Raw genomic sequence first — 25,264 nt, forward strand, 5'->3', positions numbered from 1 at the left:
GTCAAATTGACTGGCCAGCTTTATCCTAGCACACCATTTTGAACAAGGTTGTAACATTTGCAATTCTCTAGTCCTCTCGCACCTCCCCTGTACCTAAGGGAGACTGGAAGAGTATCACTAGTGCCTCTGCAATTTCCACTCTCACTTCCCTCAGTACCCTTTGATGCATCTTATCCGGTCCTGGTACCTTATCGATTTTAAGTAAAGATAACCTCCTTCCTCTCGATTGTCAGTTCTTCTAGAGTACCAGTTACCTCCACTCTCACCTCAGCCTGGGTAGCATCTTCTCCCACTGTAAAGACAGATGCAAAGCACTTGTTCAACACCTTCGCTATTTCTCCAGCCTCCACATGCAAGTCCCCTTTTTTGTCCCTAATTGGCCCTGCTTTTTCTTTTATTATTTACATGCTTATAGATAATAAATTGGTTAAACATTATTTCCCTTGCACAAAACCATGCTGACTCTGCTTGATTACCTTGAACTTATCCAAGTATCCTGCCATAGTTTATTTAAAAATAGCTTCTAACATTTCCCCTGTGACAGATGTTAAGCTAACTGGTCTGCCATTTCCAATTTTCTGTCTCCCTCCCTTTTTGAATAATGGAGTTACATTTGCTATTTTCCAATCTAATGGGACCTTCCCCGAATCGAAGGAGTTTTGGAAAATTAAAACCAATGCATCAACTATCTCACTAATCACTTCTTTTAAGACACTACGATGAAGTCCATCAGAACCTGGACACTTGGCAGCCTGCAGCTCCAACAATTTACTCAGTACCACTTCCCTGGGGATTTTCCTGAATTCCTACCTCCCTTCCATTTCCTGATTTATTGCTTCTGGGAAGTTACTCGTATTCTCTATAGTAAAGGCTAATGCAAAATACCTGTTCAATTCATCACCATTTCCTTGTTTTCCATTATCAATTCTCCAGACTCACTTTCTATAGGACCAATGCTCATTTTGTTAACTCTTTTATTTCTTAAATACTTATAGAAATTTACAATCTGTTTTTATATTTCTGGCTAACTTTCCCTCATACTCGAATTTTCCCCTTTTAGTCATCCTTTGCCTTTCCTTATATTCTTTCCAATCTTTTGGTCTTCCACCTGTAGCACAATTATATAATTTTTCTTTAATTTTGATACTATCTTTAACCTTTCTAGTTAACCATGGATGGTGCGTCCATCCCTTGGACTTCCTCTTATTCGTTGGAATGTATCTATTCTGTGTGATCTGAAATAACCCCTTAAATGTTTGCCACTGCATCTCTGTTGACCTATCCCTTAATCCATTTTGCCAATTCACTTTAGCCAGCTCTGCTTTCATGCCCTCATAATTGTCCTTATTTCAGTTAAAAAACATCGGCTGGGATTTTCCGTGCCTGCTGGCATAGGCATGTTTGGTGGTGTGAGAGGACAACATGGAAAGAAGGCCAAAAATCGGTTTCACGACATTGTGAAACCAGTTTGTGGTTGTTCACTCTGCCCGCTGATGGTGAGCTGTGTTCCCTGCCATCAGACATCGGGAACCTCATTGTAATACATCTGCATAGCATTATTAGGCCAGCCCCCCGGAATCATCCCCCCCGCTGGATCATCTGCCCTCGTTGGCGGGAAAACATGCCAACATGTTTCACAACAGTATATATAAGGCATGCACTTGGCGGGCTACACTTTGCTTGGACTTCAAGGTTTGTTTGCCTACCTTGCTTCAGGCAGCACTAGCAGTCACCAGCGCCAGGCTTCACAGGCAGCACCACATCACTTTTAGGGGGGCTTATGGGCAGATCTCTATCTACCAGATCAGCCTTTGCCTGCAGAGCTAGGGTTTGCTTGGGGAAGGGGTAGAAGTGGCCTCAGGCAAGGGAAGAGGCTGCAGGTCGAGGACTGTACTGGGGAAGGAGGGTATCCCAGGGTGTGTGTGGGGGCACATGCTAAATGGTGCAAGTGGCCTCAAGATGGTGAGTGTTGAGGAGGCAGTTTCCAGAGGAGATGAGGCCTGATGGACATGTAAGGGTGTGTGCGAGTGGTGATGCCCCTTGACTGGCAATGAGTGAGATGCCAGTGAATGTGTGATGGTCTTGAGTGTGTGAGTTTAGAGTGATGTGATGGTTCCCATACCCTGGGGCACAGATGAGAGCATTCATCCTCTATCTGCATTGGATGGCCAACCTCTTCTGTGCAGCACTGGCACTGACCACCACCGTTATCGTCTACCAAGCCAGAGTGGTAATGTTGCTGCCCCTCCTGTGGCCAGAGCAGGGGTACAGGACAGCACAGTGGGCCCCCAAGGCATCCAAAGGGCACTCGAGGGCTGCAGTCTTCTTGCCTTTCTGGGCCATGTCTTCTTACCAGCAGTCCTGGGCTAGGAGCAATGAGCGTGGCTGTACTTTAAATGTGGTGCCTGGCGTGATGAAGCAATGAGGTGACTGAGTGGCAGGCTGAGTCTGCCCACCATTGCAACAGAGTATATCCCAGGGATGCATAATTAATGCAGTGGGTATGGGACGATGCAGCATGAAAAGCCGCCATTGTGGCCGACTGGTAAAGCATCATTATTCCTGCCTGCTACCCCACTTAGAGCGAATCTAGGCTGATTCTGACCATTCTGACCTGGGCTGACTCTCTCCCACCAATTGAATGTAAAATTTAATTATGTAATGGGGACTGCTTCCTACAGCGCCTTCACTATGAGGCTAGGAATTAATCCCTACTCATTGCACAATATCAGGTTTAGCATCGCCTGTTCTCTGGTTGGCTCCAGGACATGCTGTTCCAATAAACTATCCTGGAAACATTATGTGGACTCCTCTTTCAGGCTATCTATGCCCATCTGACTTTTCCAGTCTTTATGTAGCTTAAAATCTCCCATAATTAACAGCGGGGCCATTTTCAGCAAGAGAAACAGTCTGGTCATTTTCAGCAAGAGAGTGCGAGAGAAACAGTCTGGTCATTTTCAGCAAGAGAGTGCGAGAGAAACAGTCTGGTCATTTTCAGCAAGAGACTGCGAGAGAAACAGTCTGGTCATTTTCAGCAAGAGAGTGCGAGAGAAACAGTCTGGTCATTTTCAGCAAGAGAGTGCGAGAGAAACAGTCTGATCATTTTCAGCAAGAGAGTGTGAGAGAAACAGTGGGGTTATTTACAGTGAGAGGATGTGAAAGGAGCTGCGTGTGAATTTACAGTGAGTGAGTGTTAGAGAAACAGCATGGTCATTTACAGTGAGAGAGTGTGAGAGAAACAGCATGGTCATTTACAGTGAGAGAGTGTGAGAGAAACAACAGAGCCCTTTACAGTGACGGGGTATGAGAGGAACAGTGTGGTCATTTACAGTGAGAGAGTGTGAGAGAAACAGCAGGGCCATTTACAGTGACGGGGTATGAGAGGAACAGTGTGGTCATTTACAGTGAGAGAGTGTGAGAGAAACAGCAGGGCCATTGACAGGGAGACAATGTTATAGAAACTGCGTGGTCATTTTCAGCAAGAGAGTGAGAGAGAAACAGTGGGGTCATTTACAGTGAGAGGATGTGAAAGAAGCTGCATGTGAATTTACAGTGAGTGAGCGTGAGAGAAACAGCATGGTCATTTAAGGTGAGAGAGTGTGAGAGAAACAGCAGGTGCATTTACAGTGAGAGTGTGTGAGAGTAACATTGGGGTCATTTACAGTGAGAGTATGAGAGAAAGAGTGTGATCCTTTACAACGAGTGAGTGTGAGAGAAACAGCGGGGTCATTTACAGTGAGAGAGTGTGAGAGTAACATTGGGGTCATTTACAGTGAGAGTATGAGAGAAAGAGTGTGATCCTTTACAGTGAGTGAGTGTGAGAGAAACAGTGGGGTCATTTACAGTGAGAGTGTTAGAGAAATAATGTGGTGATTTACAGTGAGAGACCGTGAGATAAACAGTGAGGTCATTTACAGTGAGGGAGCATGAGTGAAATATTGTGGTAATTTACAGTGAGAGAGTGAGAGAGAAATATTGTGGTAATTTACAGTGAGAGCGTGAGAGAGAAACAGCCTGGTAATTTACAGCGAGTGAGTGTGAGAGAAACAGTGTGGTCAGTTACAGCGGGGGTTGAGAGAATCAACAGGGCCATTTACAGCGAGAGAATGTAAGAGAAACAGCAGGGCCATTTAGAGTGAGAGAGTGAGACAGAAACAGTGTGGTCATTTACAGCAAGAGAGTGTAAGAGAAACAGCAGGGCCATTTAGAGTGAGAGAGTGAGACAGAAACAGTGTGGTCATTTACAGCAAGAGAGTGTAAGAGAAACAGCAGGGCCATTTACAGTGAGAGAGTGAGACAGAAACAGCGTGGTCATTTACAGCAAGAGAGTGTAAGAGAAACAGCAGGGCCATTTACAGTGAGAGAGTGAGATAGAAACAGCGTGGTCATTTACAGCGAGAGATTGAGAGAGAAACAGACTGGTCATTTATAAAAGGAGAGTGTGAAAGAAACAGTGTGGTCATTTACAGGGAGTGAGGGTGAGAGGAGTGGGGCCTTTAACAGTGCGAGTGTGAGAGAAGAGTGTGAGACCATTAAAGAGCGTGGGAGGAAAAAGAGCATGGAGAGCAGCTGATTGGTGAGTAGGATTGGTGAGTGCTTCTCGTCTTTAAAGTAAAAGCAGGGTCTTTAGTTTGTGTTTACATGTCACGTCTTTTTTTCTCTTTTTCTTAAAAAATAACTTAAAAAGTATAAAATTGATACTGGTGTGTATAAAAAATATTTATGATAAAGTGTAAAGAGTGGGGATACTAGAGTAATTGATTAATAAATTGAATTAAAAAATGATAGCTATGGCAGTACAGGTGATGTGTTGCTGCTGCAGCATGTGGGTCCTGCTGGATACCAAGGTGACTCAGAGTGAACACATCTGTAGCATATGTTTGAACTCGAGGAATTTTGGATCTCAGTTAAGGAGCTGGAGGCTGAGCTGCAAACATTGAGCCACATTAGGGAGGGGTAAAGCGCCCTGGACAATGCTCCAGGAGGTGGTGACACCTCTCAGATTAAGTCATTCAAATTTGGTCTGTGACGGGAGGGTGTGACTTCCAGTGAAGCAGGTTTGGGGACTCAGGGGGTAGTGTTTAAGGAGCCTTGACCCCTGCAACTGTCCAACAGTTACATGTTTCTTGCAAGTTGGGTGGATGAGAGCGGGGATTGCAGGGGGGATGAATGAACTGACCATGGTACAGGGTCAAGTGGGAGGAGGAAATGGAAATGTAATAGTGATAAGGAACAGTATAATTAGGTAAGGAACAGTATAATTAGGTAAGGAACAGTATAATTAGGTAAGGAACAGTATAATTAGGGGGATAGATTCTGTTCTCTGCAGCTGTGAGCATCAGTCCCAAAGACTGTGTTGCCTGCCCAGTGCCAGGGTTAAGGACATCTCCCCAGGGCTGGAGAGAAGCCTCGAGTGGGAGGGGAGGGCTCCAGTTGTTGTCCATGTTGGTACCAATGACGTTGATAGGACTATAAAAGAGGTTTTACTGAAAGAATTTGAACAGTTAGGAGCTAAATGAAAAAGCAGAACCTCCAAGGTAATAATCTCGGGATTGTTACCTGAGCCATGGGCAAGCTGGCATAGAGTAAATAAAAGTCAAGGAGTTAAATGCATGGCTCAGATATTGGTGTAGGAGGAATGGGTTTCAGTTCATGGAGCACTGGCACCACCACTGGGGTAAAAGGGAACTGTTTCAATGGGATGGGATTCACTTGAACCTTGATGGGACCAGTGTCCTGGAGAACTGAATATCCAGGGCTGTAGAGAGGGCTTTGAACTAAATAGAGGGGTTGGGGAGGGTTCTGGAAAGGGGACACATCGGCTTACAAAGCAGCCTTGCAGGGCAGCTATTTAGGTAATGATACTCAGAGTTTGACAGGAAGGGACAGAGTGTAAAATCATTAAAAAACAGCAGCAAATAGGGTCAAAAGGGGAAAAATAGTAAAAAGACAAAATTAATGGCCTTTAACTAAAATGTATGTAGCATGTGGAGCAAAATAAATGAATTAATGGCACAAATAGTGGTTAATGGGTGTGATCTTATAGCCATTACAGAGACATGGTTACAAGGAGATCAAAGGCGGGAACTAACTATTCAGGGGTATGTGGTTTTCAAAAGGTCAGGCAGAAATGAAGGGGTGATGAGGTTGCCTTGTTAGTACGTGATGGAATAAGTATACTAGCAAGAAAGGATTTTGGATTGAAAGGTGTAGAATCCATATGGGTGGAGGTAAGAAATAAGAAGGGAGGAAGACACTGGTGGGAGTAGCCTATACTGTAGGACAGTAGGACAGTAGCTGTACTGTAGGACAGAGAATAAATCAAGAAATAATGAGGGCATGTAAAAAAGGCAGTACATTAATCATGGGTGATGTTAATCTTCATGTAGATAAGGAAAATCAAATTGGCAGAGGTAGACACGAGCAGGGATTCATAGAGTGTATTTGGGACAGTTTCTTAGAACAATATGTAGTGAATCCAACCAGGGATCAGGCTGTTTTGGATCTGGTAATGTGTAATGAGGCAGGTTTAATAAATGGTCTCAGAGTAAAGGATCCCCTAGGAAACAGTGACCTATGGTAGAATTTAGCATTCAGTTTGAGAGTGAGAAACTTGGGTCAGAAACAACTGTGCTAAACTTAAATAAGGGTAATTACAATGGAATGAGGGAGAAGTTGGTTGGACTGGACTGGGAAAGCAGTTTAGCTAAAAAGTTGGCTGATGAACAATGGCAGATGTTTAAGAAAATTGTTCATGACTCAACAAAGATATGTCCCAGTGAGGAAGAAGGATTCAAGGAAGGGGATAAACCAGCCTGGTTAACCAAGCAAGTTAAGGACAGTATCAAAGTTAAAGAAAAAAAACATGCAATGTGGCAAAAATTATTAGTAAGCTAGAGCATTGGGAAAGTTTTAAAAACCAACAAAAGATGACCAAAAAAAATAAAGAGGGAGATAATAAACTTTGAGGGTAAACACGCAAGTAGTATAAAAATGGACAGTAAGAGCTTCTTTAAATAAATGAAAAAAAGAGAGAGGCCAAAGTGAACGTAGGCTCCTTAGAGAATGAGGCTGGGGAAATAATAATGGGAAACCAAGAAATGGGAGAGGATTTGAATAAATACTTACTTCAGTCTTCACAGTCAAAGATATGAATAACATTCCAAAAATACTCAATATTCAACGGGCAAAAGTGGGGGAGCAAATAAGTAAAATAACTATCACTAGAGATAAAATACTAGGGAAACTAATGGGGCTAAAGGCTGATAAGTCAGCTGGACCTGATGGTTGCAACCTAGGATATTAAAGGATGTAGTTACAGAGATAGTGGGTGCACTGGTAGTAATCTTCCAAGTATCCTTAGATTTTGGAAAAGTCCCAGAGGATTGGAGAATGGCCAATGTAACACTCTTATTCAAAAAGGGAGGGATACAAGAAACAGGTAACTGTAGGCCAGTTAGCTTAACATCTGTCATTGGGAAAATGCTGGAGTCTATTAAAAAAGATGTAATAGCAGAGCATTTATAAATACATAATCCAATCAAGCAGAGTCAGCATGGCTTCATGAAGGGGAAATCATGTCTAACAAATTTATTAGAATTCTTTGAGGACATAACAGGCAGGATAGATAATGGGGAACGAGTAGATGTAAAAATTTGGATTTCCTAAGGGTGTTCGATAAGGTACTGCACATAAGGCTACTTAATAAGATAAGAACCCATGGTGTTGGGGGTATTATATCAGTATGGATAGAAGACAGAGAGTTGCGATTAGGGGGTCATTTTCGGGATGGCAACCTGTAACTAGTGGAATGCCACAGGGATCAGTGCTGGGGCCTCAATAATTTACCATATGTATCAATGACCTAGATGAGGGAAGTGAATGTACTATTGCGAAGTTTGTGGATGACACAAAAATAGGTGGGAAGACAAGTGGTGAGGATGACACAAGGGCTGGGATCTTCCAGCCTCATTGCAGTGGGACCTGCTGTGGGCAAGGCGGCATCCCAGCCAGAAGTCCATTGACTTGCAGCAGGGCCAAAAGATTGCAGTGGCGAGAGGTGTGGAAGTCCCGCCGAAGGAGTCTACAGAGGGATATAGGCGGGGTAAGTAAATGGGCAAAAACTTGGCAGATGGAATATTATGTGGGAAAATGTGAGGTATGCACTTTGGCAGGAAGAATAGAGGAGCTGAACATTATTTAAACGGATAAAGACTGCAGAAAGCTGCAGCACAGAGGGATATGGGAGTCCCTGTGCATGAATCCCAGAAAGCTAACATACAAGTTCAACAGGTAATAGAGAAGGCAAATGGAATATTGGTCTTTATTTCTAAGGGAATGGAGTATAAAAATAGGGAAGTCTTGCTATTCAAGGCACTAGTTAGACCAAACCCAGAATACAGTGAACAATTTTGGTCCCATAACTAAAGAAAGATATACTCGCATTGGAGGCAGTCCAGAGAAGGTTCACTAGTTTGATCCTGGGTATGGGGGGATTTTCTTATGAGGAGAGGTTGAGTTGGTTGGGCCTGTACTCATTGGAATTTAGAAGAATGAGAGGCACCTTATTGAAACATATAAGTTTTTTAGGGGGCTTGACAGGGTAGATGCTGAAAGGTTGTTGCCCCTTGTGGGAGAGTACATGACCAGAGGGCATCATCTCTAAGTAAGGGGTCACCCATTTAAAATAGAAATGAGGAGGAACCACATACTGGTTTTCTGAACTTAGGTCATCCCTCTCCATTGTGCTATGACCATCATTAACTAACAGTCCCACTCCTCCATCTTTTCCTCACTTCTTGACCTTCCTAAATGTCCTATACCCTTTAATATTCACGTCCCAACCCATGTCCTCCTGCAGCCATATCTCTATAATGACTTTCATATCTTACTTAATTATTTCAATTTGCACTCTCAGTTCATCTGTTTTGTTTCGAAAACTATGTGCATTTAGATGCGGGGCCTTCAGTTTTGTCATTTTATTATTTTTGTAGCATCTAGCCTTATCTGCTGATTTGCTCTTTGATTTTTACTCTTTGTCCCTTCCTGTCACGGCCTGTTTATCATTTCCCATATTGATACCTTTCTCTCTCTTGCCTTGTCTCTACTCTTTGGTTTTACCAAATCTTCCCAAATTTGATCCCTTGTTTAAACTATTCAGTTTAAGACCCTCTCTACTTCCCTGGTTATGCAGCTCCTGAGGACACCAGCCCCAATGTGGTCCAGGTATAGACCGTCCCAAAGGTACAGATCCCATTTTCCCCAATCCTGGTGCCAGTGCCTCACAAGCCGGAATCCACTTCTCCCACACCAGTCTTTGAGCTACGCATTCATTTCCCTAATCTTATTTGCCCTATGCCAATTTGCACATGGCTCAGGTAATAATCCAGAAATTATTACCTTTGAGGTTCTGCTTCTTAATTTGGTACCTAGCTCCTCATACTGACTATGCCAAGCCTCCTTCCTTACCCTGCCTATATCGTTGGTACCTACATGGACCACGACCACTGGATCCTCCCCATCCCACTGCATGGTCACCATCATTGAGACTAGCTTTATATTCCAGATTAATTTAATGTCATTTAATTTCCACCCAGCTGCCTTGATTGGATTTGAACCAGTGTCCCCAGTGCTTTAGCCTGGGCCTCTGGATTACTAGTCCAGTGACATTATGAACTGTGAGGATAGTGCAGGACTTCAAAAGTACAGAGGCAAGTTGGTGGAATAGGTGGGAAAGTGGCAGAAGTGTGAAGTGATTCATTTTGATAGGAAGAATTTGGAGAGATAATATAAAATAAAGAGTACAACTTAAAAGGGGGTACAGGAGCAGAGGGACCTGAGTGGATATGTCCATAAATCATTGAAAGTGGCAGGACAGGTTGAGAGAGCATTTTATAAAGCATACAGTATCTTAGGCTTTATTAATAGGGGCATAGAGTACAAAAGCAAGGAAACTATGTTTAACTTGTCTAAAACAGTGGTTAGGCCTCAACTGGAGCACTTTATCCTGTTCTAGATATCACGGAAGGATGTAAAGGCAATAGAGAGGGTGCAGAAAAGATTCATGAGAATGGTTCTAGTGATGAGGAACTTCGGTTATGTAGATAGACTGGAGAAGCTGGGACTGCTTGCCTTGGAGAAGAGAAAGTTGAGAGGAGATTTGATAGAAGTATTCAAAATCATGAGTGGTCTGGAGATTAGATAGGGAGAAACTGTTCCCGTTGGTAGAAGGATCAAGAACCAGAGGGCACAGATTTAAGGTGATTGGCAAAAGAAGCAATAGAGACATGAGGAAAAATGCTTTCACACAGTGAGTGGTTAGAATCTGGAATGCGCTGCCTTAGAGTGTGGTGGAAGCAGGTTCAATTGAGACTTTCAAGAAGGAATTGGATAATTAGCTGAATCATGCTGCTCTCTATCTCCGTCTGTTGGTGGCATCACAGAGCCACAGCTTGAGAACTTGCACCAAGCTTCCTTGGTCCTGCTTTAATATGGTTTCCTTAATTGTGCTCCCTGCAGGATATACAGAGAAGTGAGCACATCAGTTCTGCATTGGTGCATTGCCAGAAAGATGGGAGCTGGAACAGCAACTTGTACATCTGCATGCGTAAGTGAAGTAACATTGTGTATTCTGATAAGTTGATGAGAAATTGGTCTCTCTACCTGTCTTTCCTCCTTTAACTGGCTCCTTCAATGTTACCTATTTGACCAAACTATTGTACATATAGGAACATAGGAGCAAGAGTCAGTCATTCGCCGTCTCAAATATGTTCTTGCTTTCAATAAGGTTTTGGCTGCCTGCCCTAATATCTCCTTATGGGGCATGGTGTTTAATATTTTGGTCTGATTTATGTTCCTGTCAAGTGCCTTGTACTCAGGGGCACTTGACATTTAGGAAGGACAGGAAGAATGGAAAAGGAGGTGGGATAGCGCTGTTAACAAAGATGGGATCAGCACAGTCGTGAGAAATGAGGTTGGTTCCAAAGATCAAAATGTAGAATCTGTTTGGATGGAGTTAAGAAATAGCAATGGAAAGAACCCCCTAAAACTAGCTACTGTAGGGCAGAGTATAAATTAAGAAATAATGAGGGCTTTTAAGAAAAATAACACCATAATGGTGGACAACTTTAACCTTTGTATAGATTGGAGAGTTCAAATTGGCAAAGGTAGACTTGATAACACTTTCTAATAACAATATAGGTAGGCTTAAGAAAGGAATTATGCTGAGGGAGTATAAGGAGGTATCGATTAAATTAAAAGGCAGAAAGGTAATAATCTCTGGATTACTACCTGAGCCATGAGCAAAATGGCATAGGGTAAATAAGATCAGAGATTTGAATGCATGGTTCAAAGATTGTTATGGGAGAAATGGATTTTGATTCATAGGGCACTGGCACCAGTACAGGGAAAGAGGGAACTGTGCCTTTGAGGTGGTCTTCAATTGAACAATGCAGGGAACGGGGTACTGTCAATTCATATAACTAGGGCTTTAGACAGGGCTTAAACTAAATAGTGGCGGAGTGGGGGGTTCTTCTGAGGGTAAATTTGAAAATTTAAAGAGAAAGGGCAGGGCAATATTGCAGGGTATTGATATTGGTCATGGTAACCAGAGCGTGACAGGAAGGGACAGAGCATACAAACATAACACTGCAGGCAATTATGGTCAGAGTAGGTTTAAATGGTTTTAAACTAATGATGAGGTGGGATTCAGATGAAGGGAGATTTAGAAATCCAAAGATAAAATTTGAGCCAATAGGAAAGTATATTGTTGTGGGTAAAGACAAGATGAATGGGACAGGAAGGTACAGAGAGTTTAATGATAATAGTGCATCAGAGATTAAGGTCTATGCAGGGAATAATAGTTAAAAAAAATAGAAATCACTTTATCTGAATGGCAGAGCATCCACTTATTTGATAGATGAACTAGTAGCACATAAAGAGATAAATTGGATTTAATCACCATTACGGAGATATGGTTAAAAGGTGACCAAGGTTAGAAAATACATTTTCCAAGGTACATAATGACAAGCAGAATGGAAACAAAGGAGCAGTAGCTCTGATAATAAAGGATGACATAAGGACATGAGTGAGAAAAAGCCTTGGCTTAGACAATCAGGAAGTAGAATCAGTATGGGCACAGATTAGGAATAGCAAGGGTCAGAAAATGCTGGTGGAAGTAGTTTCAGAGCATTCAGAAAGAAGTTATTGGAGGTTATAACAAAGACAATGTAATAATTGTGAGGGACTTTAATTTTCATATAGAATTGGCAAAGGTGGTCTGGAAGATGAGTTTGTAGAATGCTTTAGTGACAGTTCCCTGGAGCAATAAGTTGTTGAAACAACTAGGGATAAAACTATTTTAGATCTAGTAGTGTGCAATGAGACAGAGATAATTAGTAATATCATAAATAGTGATCATAATACAATTAAGTTTCCCATTAAGTTTGAAAATGATATACTTCAATCACAAACAGGAATCTTAAACTTGAATTTGGTAGTAAATAAACAGTGGGAAACGTTTAAAGGAACAATTCAAAATGTTCAGCAAAAGCACATACCATTGAAAAATGACAACTCAACATGAAAGATCCATCTGTAGATAACTAATGAGGTTAGGGGTGGCATTAGATTAAAAGAGGCTTATAATATTGCAAAGAATAGTAGTTTGTCTGAGGATTGGGAGTGTTTCAGAGCCCAGCAAAGAGCCACTGAAAAGTTGATAAAAAGGGGAAAAAATATATGAGTGAACTGGCCAGAAATATAAAAACAATTTGTAAGAGATTTCACAACTATATAAAAAGGAGGAGAGTTGCTAAAGTAAATGTTGGTCCCTTAGAAGCAGAGACAGGAGAAATTATCATGGGGAATGAGAAACTAGCAAAATCACTGAACAAATATTTTGTGCCAAGGTCTTTTCTCACTCATGCCCTTATGTCATCCTTTATTATCAGAGCTACTGTTTCTTCATTTCCATTATGTCTGTCCTTTTGAAATGCTATGTATAATGGAAAACTTAGTTTCCAACCTTGGTCACCTTTTAACCAGGAGGAGTCACAAGTTACTTTCCTGAAATAGAGGGTAATGTACGGGTTTATAAGAGTGAACACATTACGGTAATTCATATTAGGGAAAAAGTACTGGGGAAACTCAGGAGACTAAAATCTGACAAATCCCCAGGACCTTATGGCCTACACTCTAAGTTCTAAAAGAGATAGTTACAGAGATAGTTGATGCATTGGCTATTACTTTTGAAAATTTACTAGGTTCTGGGATGGTCCCAGCAGATTGGAAGCTAGAAAATGTAGCACTGATATTCAAGGAAGGAGCAAGAGAGAAAACAGGGAAATATAGGCTAGTTCACCTGACATCAGTCATCAGATAAGTGTTGGAATCTTCAGGAAGTTTTAACAAAGCACTTAGAAAAACATAGTACACTTAGAGCAAGTCAACATGGTTTTATGAAAGGGAAATTGTGGTTAACGAATTTATTGGAGTTTTTTGAGGATGTAACCAGTAGGGTAGGTAAAGGGGAACCAGTCGGTGCATGGTGGGATTTTCCACACCCACCCACTACCACGATCTTCCGGTCCTGCCACAAGTCAATGGACCTCTGGGTGGGGGGCCACCTCGCCCACGGTGGGCCCTGCCCATGCCGGGCTGGAAAATCCCGGTCATAGTATACTTCAATTCCAAAAGGCCTCCAGTAAGGTGCCACGCAATGGGCTTATTAGCAAGATAAGTGCTCATGGAGTTGTGGGTGATATATTAGCTTGGATAGAGGATTGGGTAATGGATAGAAAGCAGAGAGTAGGAATAAATGAGGCATTTCAGTTGGTAGGCTGCAATCAGTGGAGTGCCACAAGGATCAGTGTGGGGCCTCAGGTATTTACATTCTGTATTAATGACTTAGATGAAGAGACAGAGCATAATGTATCTAAGTTTGCTGATACAATGCTAGTGGGAATGCAAGCTGTGAGGAGGACACAAAGAGGCTGCAAAGAGATATGGGCCAGGATTTTCCGTGCCCGCTGGCGTCGGGAGTGTTTGGTGGCGTGAGCGGACAATATGGCGTCATCGGTTTCACAACAGCGCAAAACCAGTTTGCAATCGTCTGCTCAGCCCATCGATGGCAAGCCGTGTTTCACATCATCAGGCATTGGGAACCTCATTGCAATATATTTGCATATCATTATTAGACCAGCCTGCTGGAATCGTCTCCCCACTTGTGCTGGATGGTCCATCTAAGTTGGCGGAAATGCATGTCGACGTGTTTCACAAGAGCATATAAAAGGCATGCACTTGGAGGGCTGCAGTTTGAGGGGAACCCAGAGGTGAGTACACAGGAACAATGTGCAGTGCTCGCCAGGGTTGCCTGTTGGAATTTAAGCTTAAGTAGCATTGGGGAGGGGCGGGGGTGGTCAAGGCCAGCCCTGCCATTGAGGCAACATGTGGGGGAAGATGGGAAGGGAAGGGTAGCCCTGCTGTTGAGGCAACATGTGGGGGAGGTTGGGAAGGGAAGGGTAGCCCTGCTGTTGAGGCAACATGTGGGGGAGGTTGGGAAGGGAAGGGTAGCCCTGCTGTTGAGGCAACATGTGGGGGAGGTTGGGAAGGGAAGGGTAGCCCTGCTGTTGAGGTGACTTTGGGGAGGAGGGCAAGGGCAGCTTTGCCGTTAAATACAGCGCACACACATTCGGGGTGGGGTTAGGGTGGGCACGGGAAATGGCCACACATTAGGGACACTTTATATAAAGTGACCATTCCTCTGCAACTGAGACAGTTCAGGCGCAGCCACAGCTTATCTGCCCACGCAAGGAACGCAGAGGCTTCAAAGTGCCACCAAGCGCTCCAGAGCTTTTCACCCCCTCCCCAGCACAGACTGCAAATTCATGAACATTTTAGTGGACTGCAGAACAGTTGGATGACTGCACACATTGTACAACCTCCTTTCTAAAGCTTGCCACGGGGAAGTCACTGCTGGAGGTGCTCACAGCCCCTTTCAATGTCAGCATCCCAGTTTGGATCAGTCTCCCCCAAGGTTCAAGCTAACAGTGCAGCTTGCAGCACCTAGAATGTCAGGAGGACCTGAGCTGAGAGCACAGCATGCAGTCCAATGGGCAAAGCTGCCTCCAAATTGGTCGGGTGGAGTGGGACAGAGATGGGTGGGGTTTCAGGCAGCCATGCAGTGAACTATTCTCTGGCCATCCAAGTGGTGGCCAGCATTCTCCAGGATGCGTTAAGGGGCTGTCACACTTAACCAGGACAGGTTCTTAGTGCACCCATGCTAACCACGTGTCTCTCTCTTTCATCCTGTACCAGGTTCATGGAGCCTGGTGAACTAGCTTTGTGCCTGATGGCCTACAGAGCACGGAGGAAATGAAAGAGAGAGTGACTGAGGCTCCTGGTAGTGCAGAGGGAGGAGCAGGGACCTCAGGAAGAAGGGGCGGCTGGGGCTCCTGCACACACCGCCGGAAAGCAGCAGTGAGCCATCGCTGGTCGGCGCCCTCGCAACACCCAGGGGCTTTAGACGCCGCCTTTCATTCATGTAGATGACCGAGAACCAGTGTCACCGAAGACTGCACATGTCGAGGGAACTGGTTGCTCACATCTGCCACCTGCGGCAGGATTTTTCACCATGGGGACACGGAGGGCATCCACAGCCATTGGCTGTGAAAGTGACCACCGCACTCAATTTCTATGCCAGTGGCTCCTTTCAGGGCTCCACAGGTGACCTCTGTGGGATCTCAAAAGCCTCCACCCACAAATGCATCCATGAGGATGCCATCTTCGTGAGGGCACACAACTTTGTGCATTTCACCCAGGACCAGGACAGCCAGGATGCAAGACCGATTGGATTCTCCCAGATCCCGGGTTTCCCACAGGTGTAGGGTGCAATCGACTGCATTCACATAGTGCTCAGACCTTTGTCACAACATCTGGTGAACTATGTCAATTGCAAGGGGCTCCACTTGCTGAATGTGCAGCTGGTGTGCGACCACCAGAAAAGCATCCTGCAGGTGTGCGCATGGTTTCCAGGGAATGTGTATGACTCCTACATCCTCAGTTGGTCACAGATCCCTGAAGTCTTCCAGGGTGCACAGAAGTTGCAGGTTTGGCTCCTCGGGGACCAGGGTTACCTGCAGAAGCCGTGGCTGATGACACCCATGTGGCGGCCTCAGACTGCAGCAGAGAGAAGGTACAACGAAACATGGTGGAGCAAACCAGCTGGAAGTAATGTTCCAGTGCCTGGACCGGTCTGGTGATGCCCTGCAATATAGTCCACAGAGGGTGTCATGCACCATTGCCACCTGCTGCGCCATTTGCAAGCTAGCGCTGCAATGGGGAGGCGAGCTGGCTGAGAAGGAGATGGAAGTCTCCTCCAGTGAGGAGCACACCGATGGGGATGAGGCTGAGGAGGTCCTCGAAAATGACAATGATGGGGATGAGGCCCTTGCACTGGCTAGATAAGACATGCACCCTTGGAAGGCCCACATAACTGCTAGATTTACATAAAAACTAGGAGCAGGAGCTGGCAATTCAGCCCCTCGAGCCTGCCACACCATTCAATACGATCATGGCTGATCTCATTTCGGCCTCAACTCCAATTTCCCACCCTCTTCCCATAACTTTTCAATCTGTTACTAATTAAAAATTTGTCTATCTGCTCCTTAAATTTATTCAGCGTCCCGGCATCCACTGCACTCTGAGGTAGTGAATTCTACAGATTCATGACCCTTTGAGAAAAATAATTCCTCCTCATCTCTGATTTAAATCTACCACTCCTGAGCCTAAAACTATGACCTCTCATTCTAGAATGCCCCACAAGGGGAAACATCCACTCCACGTCTACTTTGTCTATACCCTTTAGCAGCTTATATACCTCAATTAGATCTCCTCTCATCCTTCTAAACTCTAGCGAGTATAGGCCTAAACTGCTCAATCTCTCCTCATAAGACAAGCCCCACATCTCTGGAATCAATCTAGTGAACCTCCTCTGAACCGCCTCCAGTGCAACTACATCCTTCCTCAAGTAAGGGGACCAAAACTGTGCACAGTATTCCAGGTGCGGTCTCACCAATGCCTTGTACAGTTGCAACAAGACTTCTCTATTTTTATGCTTTACTCCTTTAGCAATAAATGCCAAAATTCCATTTGCCTTCCCTATTACCTACTGTACCTGCATACTAGCTTTCGGCAATTCATGCATGAGGACACCCAGATCCCTCTGCACTGAAGCATTCTGAAGTTTCCCTCCATTTTATTATTAAGTCGCCTTTTGATTCTTCTGACCAAAATGGACAACCTCACACGTTAAACTCCATCTGCCACATTTTGGCCCATTCACCTAACCTGTCCATATCCATTTGTAAATTTCTTATTTCTTCATTACAACTTACTTTCCCACCTATTTTGGTGTCATCTGCAAATTTAGCTATAGTATCTTCTATCCCTGAACCCAAGTCGTTAATATAGATTGTAAATAGTTGGGGCCCAAGGACCGAACCCTGTGGCACCCCACTAGTTACAGCTTGTCATCCAGAAAAAGACCCATTTATCCTGACTCTCTGCTTTCTGTTGGCTAGCCAATCCTCTATCCAAGCTAATATATTACCCCTAACTCCATGTGATCTTATCTTGTGTATTAATCTTTTGTGCGGCACCTTATCAAAGGCCTTCTGGAAGTCTAGATATACCACATCTACAGGATCCCCAATATCCACTTTGCTTGTCACATCTTCAAAGAACTCTAGCAAATTAGTCAAACACGATTTACTCTTCATAAGACCATGCTGACTCTGATGGATTGCATTTTGATTTTCCAAATGCCCCAGTACTACTTCTTAATAATGGATTCCAACAATTTCCCAATGACAGATGTTCAACTAACTGGTCTATAGTTTCCTACTTTCTGCCTCCCCTCCTTTTTGAATAAGGGTCTTATATTAGCATTTTTCCAATCCACTGGAACCTTTCCAGAATCCAGGGAATTTTGGAATGTTACAGCCAATGTATCCACTATCTCCGCTGCCACTTCCTTTAAGGCCCTGGGATGTAGGCCATCAGGTCCTGGGGACTTGTCACCCTTTAATCCCAATAGTTTGCTCAGTACTTTTTCTCTAGTGATGGTGATTGTTCTAAGTTCCTCCTTCTCTATATCCTCTGCACTACCTGTTATTATTGGGGTGGTACTAGTGTCCTCCACTGTGAAAACTGAGGCAAAATATTGATTAAATATCTCTGCCATTTCTGAGTTCTCTACTATTATCTCCCCAGTCTCACCATCCAAGGGACCAACATTCAATTTAGCTACTCTTTTTCCTTTTATATACTTGTAGAAGCTTTTGCTATCAGCTTTTGCATTTTGTGCTAGTTTTCTTTCATAATTTACCTTTGCTCTTTTAATTTTTTTTTTAGTAACCCTTTAAAAGTTTCCCAATCTTCCAGCCTGCCACTGACCTTTGCAATTTGGTATGCCTTAGTTCTTGCCTTTATGTTATCTTTAACTTCCTTGCTTAACCGTGAATGCTTTTTCCCCCTCTTATCACTTTTCTTCCTCTTTGGAATATATTTTGCTTGGGAGGAATTGCATATTTCCTTTAATATCTGCCACTGTTCATCAACTGTCCTACCTTGTAGTCTTCCTGCCCAGTCCACTAGGGCCAAATCTGCCCTCATGCCTCTGTAGTTACCTTTATTTAACTCCAGAACACTCTTATGGGACTCACGTTTCTCGCTCTCAAACCGAACTTGAAATTCTAGCATGCTATGATCACTCTTCCCTAGAGGATCCTTTACTATGAGATCATTAATTAATCCCATTTCATACACAAAATCAAATCCAGAATAGCCTGTTCCCTGGTTGGTTCCACAACATATTGCTCCAAGAACCAATCTCTAATACGCTCTATGAACTCTCCCTCTGGTTACCCTTGCCAATTTGATTACCCCAGTCTATATGCATATTAAAATCGCCCATGATTATTGCCATGCCTTTCTTACATGCTCTCAGTATTTCCTGGTTTATACATTGCTCTACTGCTGAACTACTGTTTGGGGACCTATAGATTACCAGCACCAGGGGCTTCTTTCCCTTGCTATTTCTTATTTCTACCCAGACTGACTCTACGTCTTGCTCTCCAGTGCCTATATCATTCCTCACTATAGCAATGATCTCTTCCTTTACTAACAAAGCTACACCACCTCCTTTTCTTTCCTGCCTATCCTTCCAAAACACTGAGTACCCTTGGGTATTCAACTCCCAAACCTGTTCTCCCTGTAACCACGTCTCAGTAATTGCCACCAAATCATACCTATTCGTCTATATTTGCACTGTTAATTCATTAATTTTATTACAAATGCTACACACATTCAGATACAAAGCCTTTAAGTTTTCCCTATTATCATTTTTTCTTACTCTAATATGATTCCTTGGTGCAAAATGGCATTCACACACCCTGTCCCTTCCTTTCACTTTATGATAGCAATCAGCCTCGTCAGTGATCTGCACTCTTACCCTCTCCTTAAACTTTGATTTTTTATATTTCCATGCAACTGAACAATCACCCCACCTATTTAGTTGAAAGCCCTATCTACAACCCTAGTTATGCAATTCGCCAGGACACGGGCCCCAGTATGATTCAAGTGGAGCCCGTCTGAGCAGAATAGCTCCCTCTTTCCCCAGTACTGGTGCTAATGTCCCATGAATTCAAACCCATTTCTCCCACACCAATCTTTGAGCCACGCATTTACCTCTTTAACCTTATTGACCCTGTGCCAATTGGCTCGTGGCTCAGATAGTAATCTGGAGATTATTACCTTTTTGGTTCTGCTTTTTAATTTAGCCCCGAGCTGCCCATATTCCCTCAGTAGAACCTCTTTCCTCATTCTACCCATATCGTTGATACTTACGTGGACCATGACAACTGGATATTTCCCCTCCCACTCCAAGTTCCTCTGCAGCCCATGAGATATCCTTAACCCTGGCACCAGGTAGGCAACACAGCCTTCAGGACTCTCAATCCAGGCTACAGAGAACAGTATCTGTTCCCCTAACTATACTATCCCCAATTACAACTACATTTCTCTTTTCTCCCCCCACTTGAATGGCTCCCTGTGCCACGGTGCTATGGTCAGTTTGCTCATCCTCCCTATAGTCCCCGCTGTTGTCCACACAGGGGGCAAGAATCTCAAACCTGTTGCTTAAGGGCAAGGGCTGAGGCTCCTACAGTGCTACTTCCTGGATCCATCTACCTGCCTCACTCATAGTCATACCCCCCGTCCCCGACCACTGGCTGAATTTAGGGTAGTTAATCTAAGGGGTGTGACTGTCTCCTGAAACACAGCGTTCAGGTAACTCTCCCCTCACTGATGTGTCACAGTGTTCGAAGCTCAGACTCCAGCTCATCAACTCTGAGCCAGAGTTCCTCGAGCAACCAACGTTTGCTACAGATGTGGTCACTGGGAACTACAATGGGGTCCACCAGCCCCCACATCATGCAGCTACAACACATCGCCTGGCCCTGCATCTCTGTTTTATTTAATTAGTTTTACAAATTGTTTTTAAATTTCCTACTGGTCTTTAGTTTATCAATCTGTAAAATATTTCTCCTAATTACCTTTAATCTGAAAGTAAGTTAGAATAGAGATTCAAAATACACTTTTTAAAATCAATTGGAACTCGCTCTCTCTGCTGAGTTGAAGCTGAGGTGTTAGGCCTCTGATCCTGGGCCCCAGTAGTCACCTTTAATCTGAAATCAACTTAGAATAGGTAGTTCAAACTAGCAGTTACCAACTTACGGTTTTCCTGTGATATCACTCTGTTTTTTTTCACTCAGCGACAGTGACGGCAGAGAACACTCTTCCCAGGCCATCCATAGAGGAGGTGGAGGCAGCCTGCTAACTGTGACACTTTGTGATGTCCTTGGCAGGCGTCCTCTGAAGGGCCGAGACCTGGAGGGCCCTGGCCTGCTTTCGGGACTCTGCGGTGTGGCAGTGACTCCCTCTTGGGCCTGTGGAGCTGAAGCTGCTGAAGTCATAGGGAGAGGAGATTCAGATGGGCTGGACACTCCTGCAGTCACCTGGATGGATGGTCCGGGAGTGTGCGCCTGCTGATCCTCCTCCCTATGGGTACCCGAGACCCCCCAGGCTGACTCCTTGAGGAGAAGGGTTACCTGGAGTGAGATTGAGCTGCCCGGCATCCCTCTCACATACAAACTATTGGAGGCCAACTATGGTATCAGTGATGGGGTTGAACCTGCATAACACTGCAGGAGTGATGTCATGGACCAAGGTTTCCATGGTGGCCACTATCCCGCCAGGGTTGACCTCAGTGCGTTGCAATGTCGGCGCTATTACCTCAGCCTGAAGACGGACAGACTCCTCCATCATCCTTTGCAATCTGAGGAGTGTAGCGGACATCCCTTTCTGATATTCCCGAGCTTGCTTTTGCAGCTCCAGCAACTGTGAAATGAACAAGTCCAGAGGCTCCTCAGCTGACTCGGACTGAGTGAATTTCTGGCCTCCAGTAGCCCTCCAAGTGCCGGACACCTGGGAAGTCCCTGACACTGCCTGCTGTGGTTCAGACAGTGTTATATGTTCACCAGTTTGTGACCCTGAAGCTATTCTAAAACTAGGTCCCACCGAGGTGTGTGTCTCTACACTGGTGGAGGGTGTGGGTGAGCGCTGTGACGGGACTTCAGGAAGCCTTCAGATTCCTCTTCATAGGTTTCTTTGGGGCTTGATTGGAGGCCCTGGGTCATGGACTCTGTTGGCTGTTTCCCAGATGTGGCCTGTGAAACAGGATACATCACTCACAGTATGGTTGTCTGATGGATGTTGCATTGTTGAATCCTCACATGGTAGAGGACTGGTGGCCTCACTGTCAGCACCGGAATGGTCCAGATTGTCGCCAGTCAGCTGGGTGACTCTGTTTTCAAAGTCTGTGAACAGCTCGATTTCAGTCATTCCTCCACCGGTCTACGACCTCTCCCTCTTGTTGTGTGCCAGCTTGTTCTGCATGAATAGAAATGGAGAGAGTATAAGCAGGATGCCTGCCAGACTGAATGATAAGTGTGCCTGGCATGTGTGGGTGGTGAGTGGTCCCAGGGAAGGGATGAGGACAATGAAGGTGTGTATGAGAGAGTGAATGGTGATGACCCTTGAACCTTCAGTGAATGAGGGCCATGTGGATGTGCGATGGGTTTGAGAGTGTGTGAGTTGAGAGTGATGAGATGAGTGACTTACCTTGGTGGAACTGAGGAGATCATTCATCCTCTTGCGGCACTGGGTGGCTGCCCTCTTTTGAAAAGCATTGACACTGATCACCGCTGCTACCGCCTCCCAAGCCTGGTTGGTGACATGCATTTCCCATCCTGCAGCCAGATCCGGGGTAGTGGACATCGCAGCGAGCCTCCACAGCATCCGAAAGGCATTCCAGTGACCCGTCACTAAGCCTGGGGGCTGAAGACTTCTTGCCTTTTGTGGACATCTTCCCTGCAGAAACATGAGCTGGAAGCACTGAGTTGTCTGTGCATGGCTGAACTTTAAATATGGCGCCCCGCTGATGATTCAGCAAGGTGATGGTGTGGCCGGTGAATGAGTGCCTGCCTGCCATGGAAACGATATGTTTCCCAGGAATGCATAAATAATGTGGCAGGTTTGGGACGATATGGCAGGAAAACCCACCATCACGGTCGGCAGGTGAAAGGTCATTTTACCCACCCGCTATCACACTTAGCGTAAAACTGGGATGATTCCACCCATTCACAGCTAAAATGAGTGGGCAAGAAGATGGCAGATGGAACATAATGTGGGGAAGTTTGAGGTTATTCACTTTGGTCGTAAGAATAGAAAAGCAGAATAATTTTTAAAAGGGTGAAACTTGTAAATGTTGATGTTTGGAGAGATTTGCATATACTTGTACAAGGAATGCAAAAAGCTAGCATGCAGATACAGCAAGTGATTAGGAAAGCAAATGGCATTTTGACCCTCATTGCAAAGGGATTGGTATACCAGAATAAGTCTTGATCCAGTTGTATGGGGCTTTGGTGAGGCCTAACCTGGAATATTTAGTGCAATTTTGGTCTCTACATTTAATGAAAGATGTACTTGCATTCGAGGCAGTACAATGAAGGTTCACAAGACTGGCCGCTGGGATCAGAGGGTTGTCTTGTGATGAGAGGTTGAGTAATTGGGTCTATATTCTGTGGAAGAAAGAGCTGAGCTCATTGAAACATACAAGATTCTGAAGTGGTTTGACAGGGTAGATTGTTTCCCCTTCTGGGGAATCCAGAACATGGGGGTCCAGTCTCAGGATAAGAAGCCAATCGTTTAGGACGGAGATGGGGAGAAATTTCTTCACTCAATGGTTGTGAGTCTTTGGAATTCTCTACCCCAGAGAGTTGTGGATGTGCCATCATTGAATATATTTAAGGCTGATATTGATAGATCTTTGGTCTCTCAGGGAATCAAGGGATTTGGGGAGCAGACGGGGAGGTAGAGTTGAATCCCAGTATCAGCCATGATCAAGTTGGTCGGAAATGCAGGCTCGATGGGCCATACGACCTTATGCACTCATGTTCTTATCGAAACATCCAGTGAGAGGCTATTTTAGACCTGGTCATTAGGAACGCAGCAGAATTAATTCATGATCTCCCAGTAAAGGATCCTCTAGGGAAAAGAGATTATAACATGATGGAATTTCACAATTAGTTTGGGGGTATGAAACCTGAAGTTTGAGCCTAGTGTGTTAATCTTAATAAAAGGTAATTACAAAGTTATGAAGACAGTGTTGGCTAAAGCAGTCTGGGAAAATAGGTTAAAAGGCAATTTTAATAAATATAAATAAATATATGGAAGTATATAGAAATTGTTATTATATTAATGAGCTTTGAAAGGTGCACCTCATACTTGACTGTGGCTTATGAAAAAATGACCTTCCTTTCACAGCTGTGGACTGCGGACCTCCCACAAAACTGATGAACGGACATGAGAACTTCATAAGCACAGTTTACACATCCCAGAACCAGTACAGCTGTGAAGAGCCATACTATAAACTTGAAGGAAACGGTGAGGCCCATTATGCCTGCGTCAGTTGACAAGTAGCCATTCGGCCTAATCCCACTTTCCAATTCTTGGTCCATAGCCGTGTATGTTGTGGCACTTCAAATATTTATCTAAATATTAAATGTTATGAGAGTGTTTGCCTCTATTACACTTCTAGGCAGTGAGTTCCAGATCTCCACCACATTCTGGGTAAATAAAGTTCCCCTTCAGGTCCGTCTAAACCTCCAATCACCTACACTAAATCTATGCCACCTGGTTATGGTTCTTTAACCAAGGGGATATAGGGGCTTCCTATCCTCCCTATCTAGACCCTTCATAATTTCATACACTTCAGTTAGGTCTCCTCTACTTCTCCTCTCACAGAATCACAGAATCACAATGCAGAAGAAGCCCTTCGGCCCATCGAGTCTGCACCTACACATGAGAAACACCTGACCTACCTACCTAATCCCATTTACCAGCACTTGGCCCATAGCCTTGAATGTTATGACGTGCCAAATGCTCAGCCAGGTACTTTTTAAAGGATGTGAGGCAACCCGCCTCCACCACCCTCCCAGGCAGCGCATTCCAGACCATCACCACCCTCTGGGTAAATAAGTTTTTCCTCACATCCCCCCTAAACCTCCTGCCCCTCACCTTGAACTTATGTCCCCTTGGGAATGGCCCTTCAACTAAGGGGAACAACTGCTCCCTATCCACCCTGTCCATGCCCCTCATAATCTTGTATACCTCGATCAGGTCGCCCCTCAGTCTTCTCTGTTCGAATGAAAACAACCCAAGTCTATCCAGCCTCTCTTCATAACTTAAATGTTTCATCCCAGGCAACATCCTGGTGAATCTCCTCTGCACCCCCTCCAGTGCAATCGCATCCTTCCTACTATGTGGTGACCAGAACTGCACACAGTACTCCAGCTGTGGCCTCACCAAGTTCTATACAACTCCAACATGACTTCCCTGCTTTTGTAATCTATGCCTCGATTGATAAAGGCAAGTGTCCCATATGCCTTTTTCACCACCCACTAACATGCCCCTCTGCCTTCAGAGATCTATGGACACACACACCAAGGTCCCTTTGTTCCTCAGAACTTCCTAGTGTCATGCCGTTCATTGAATACTTCCTTGTCAAATTACTCCTTCCAAAGTGCATCATCTCACAATTTTCAGGGTTAAATTCCATCTGCCACTTATCTGCCCATTTGACCAT

At 44.4% G+C, this 25,264-nt stretch overlaps 1 protein-coding gene across 1 annotated transcript in view; it reads left to right on the forward strand.

Annotated features, from left to right (window-relative positions):
* LOC121272506 (complement C1s subcomponent-like) overlaps nucleotides 1-25,264 on the forward strand; it is an 88,114-nt gene that overhangs the window by 58,297 nt on the left and 4,553 nt on the right. The window contains exons 8-9 of the mRNA XM_041179124.1: nucleotides 10,519-10,606; nucleotides 23,944-24,063. Coding sequence (XP_041035058.1) covers nucleotides 10,519-10,606; nucleotides 23,944-24,063 — 208 coding nt within the window. The remainder of the gene's footprint in view (nucleotides 1-10,518; nucleotides 10,607-23,943; nucleotides 24,064-25,264) is intronic.

This window comes from Carcharodon carcharias, chromosome 34, assembly GCF_017639515.1.
Source record: "Carcharodon carcharias isolate sCarCar2 chromosome 34, sCarCar2.pri, whole genome shotgun sequence".
NCBI lineage: Eukaryota > Metazoa > Chordata > Chondrichthyes > Lamniformes > Lamnidae > Carcharodon > Carcharodon carcharias.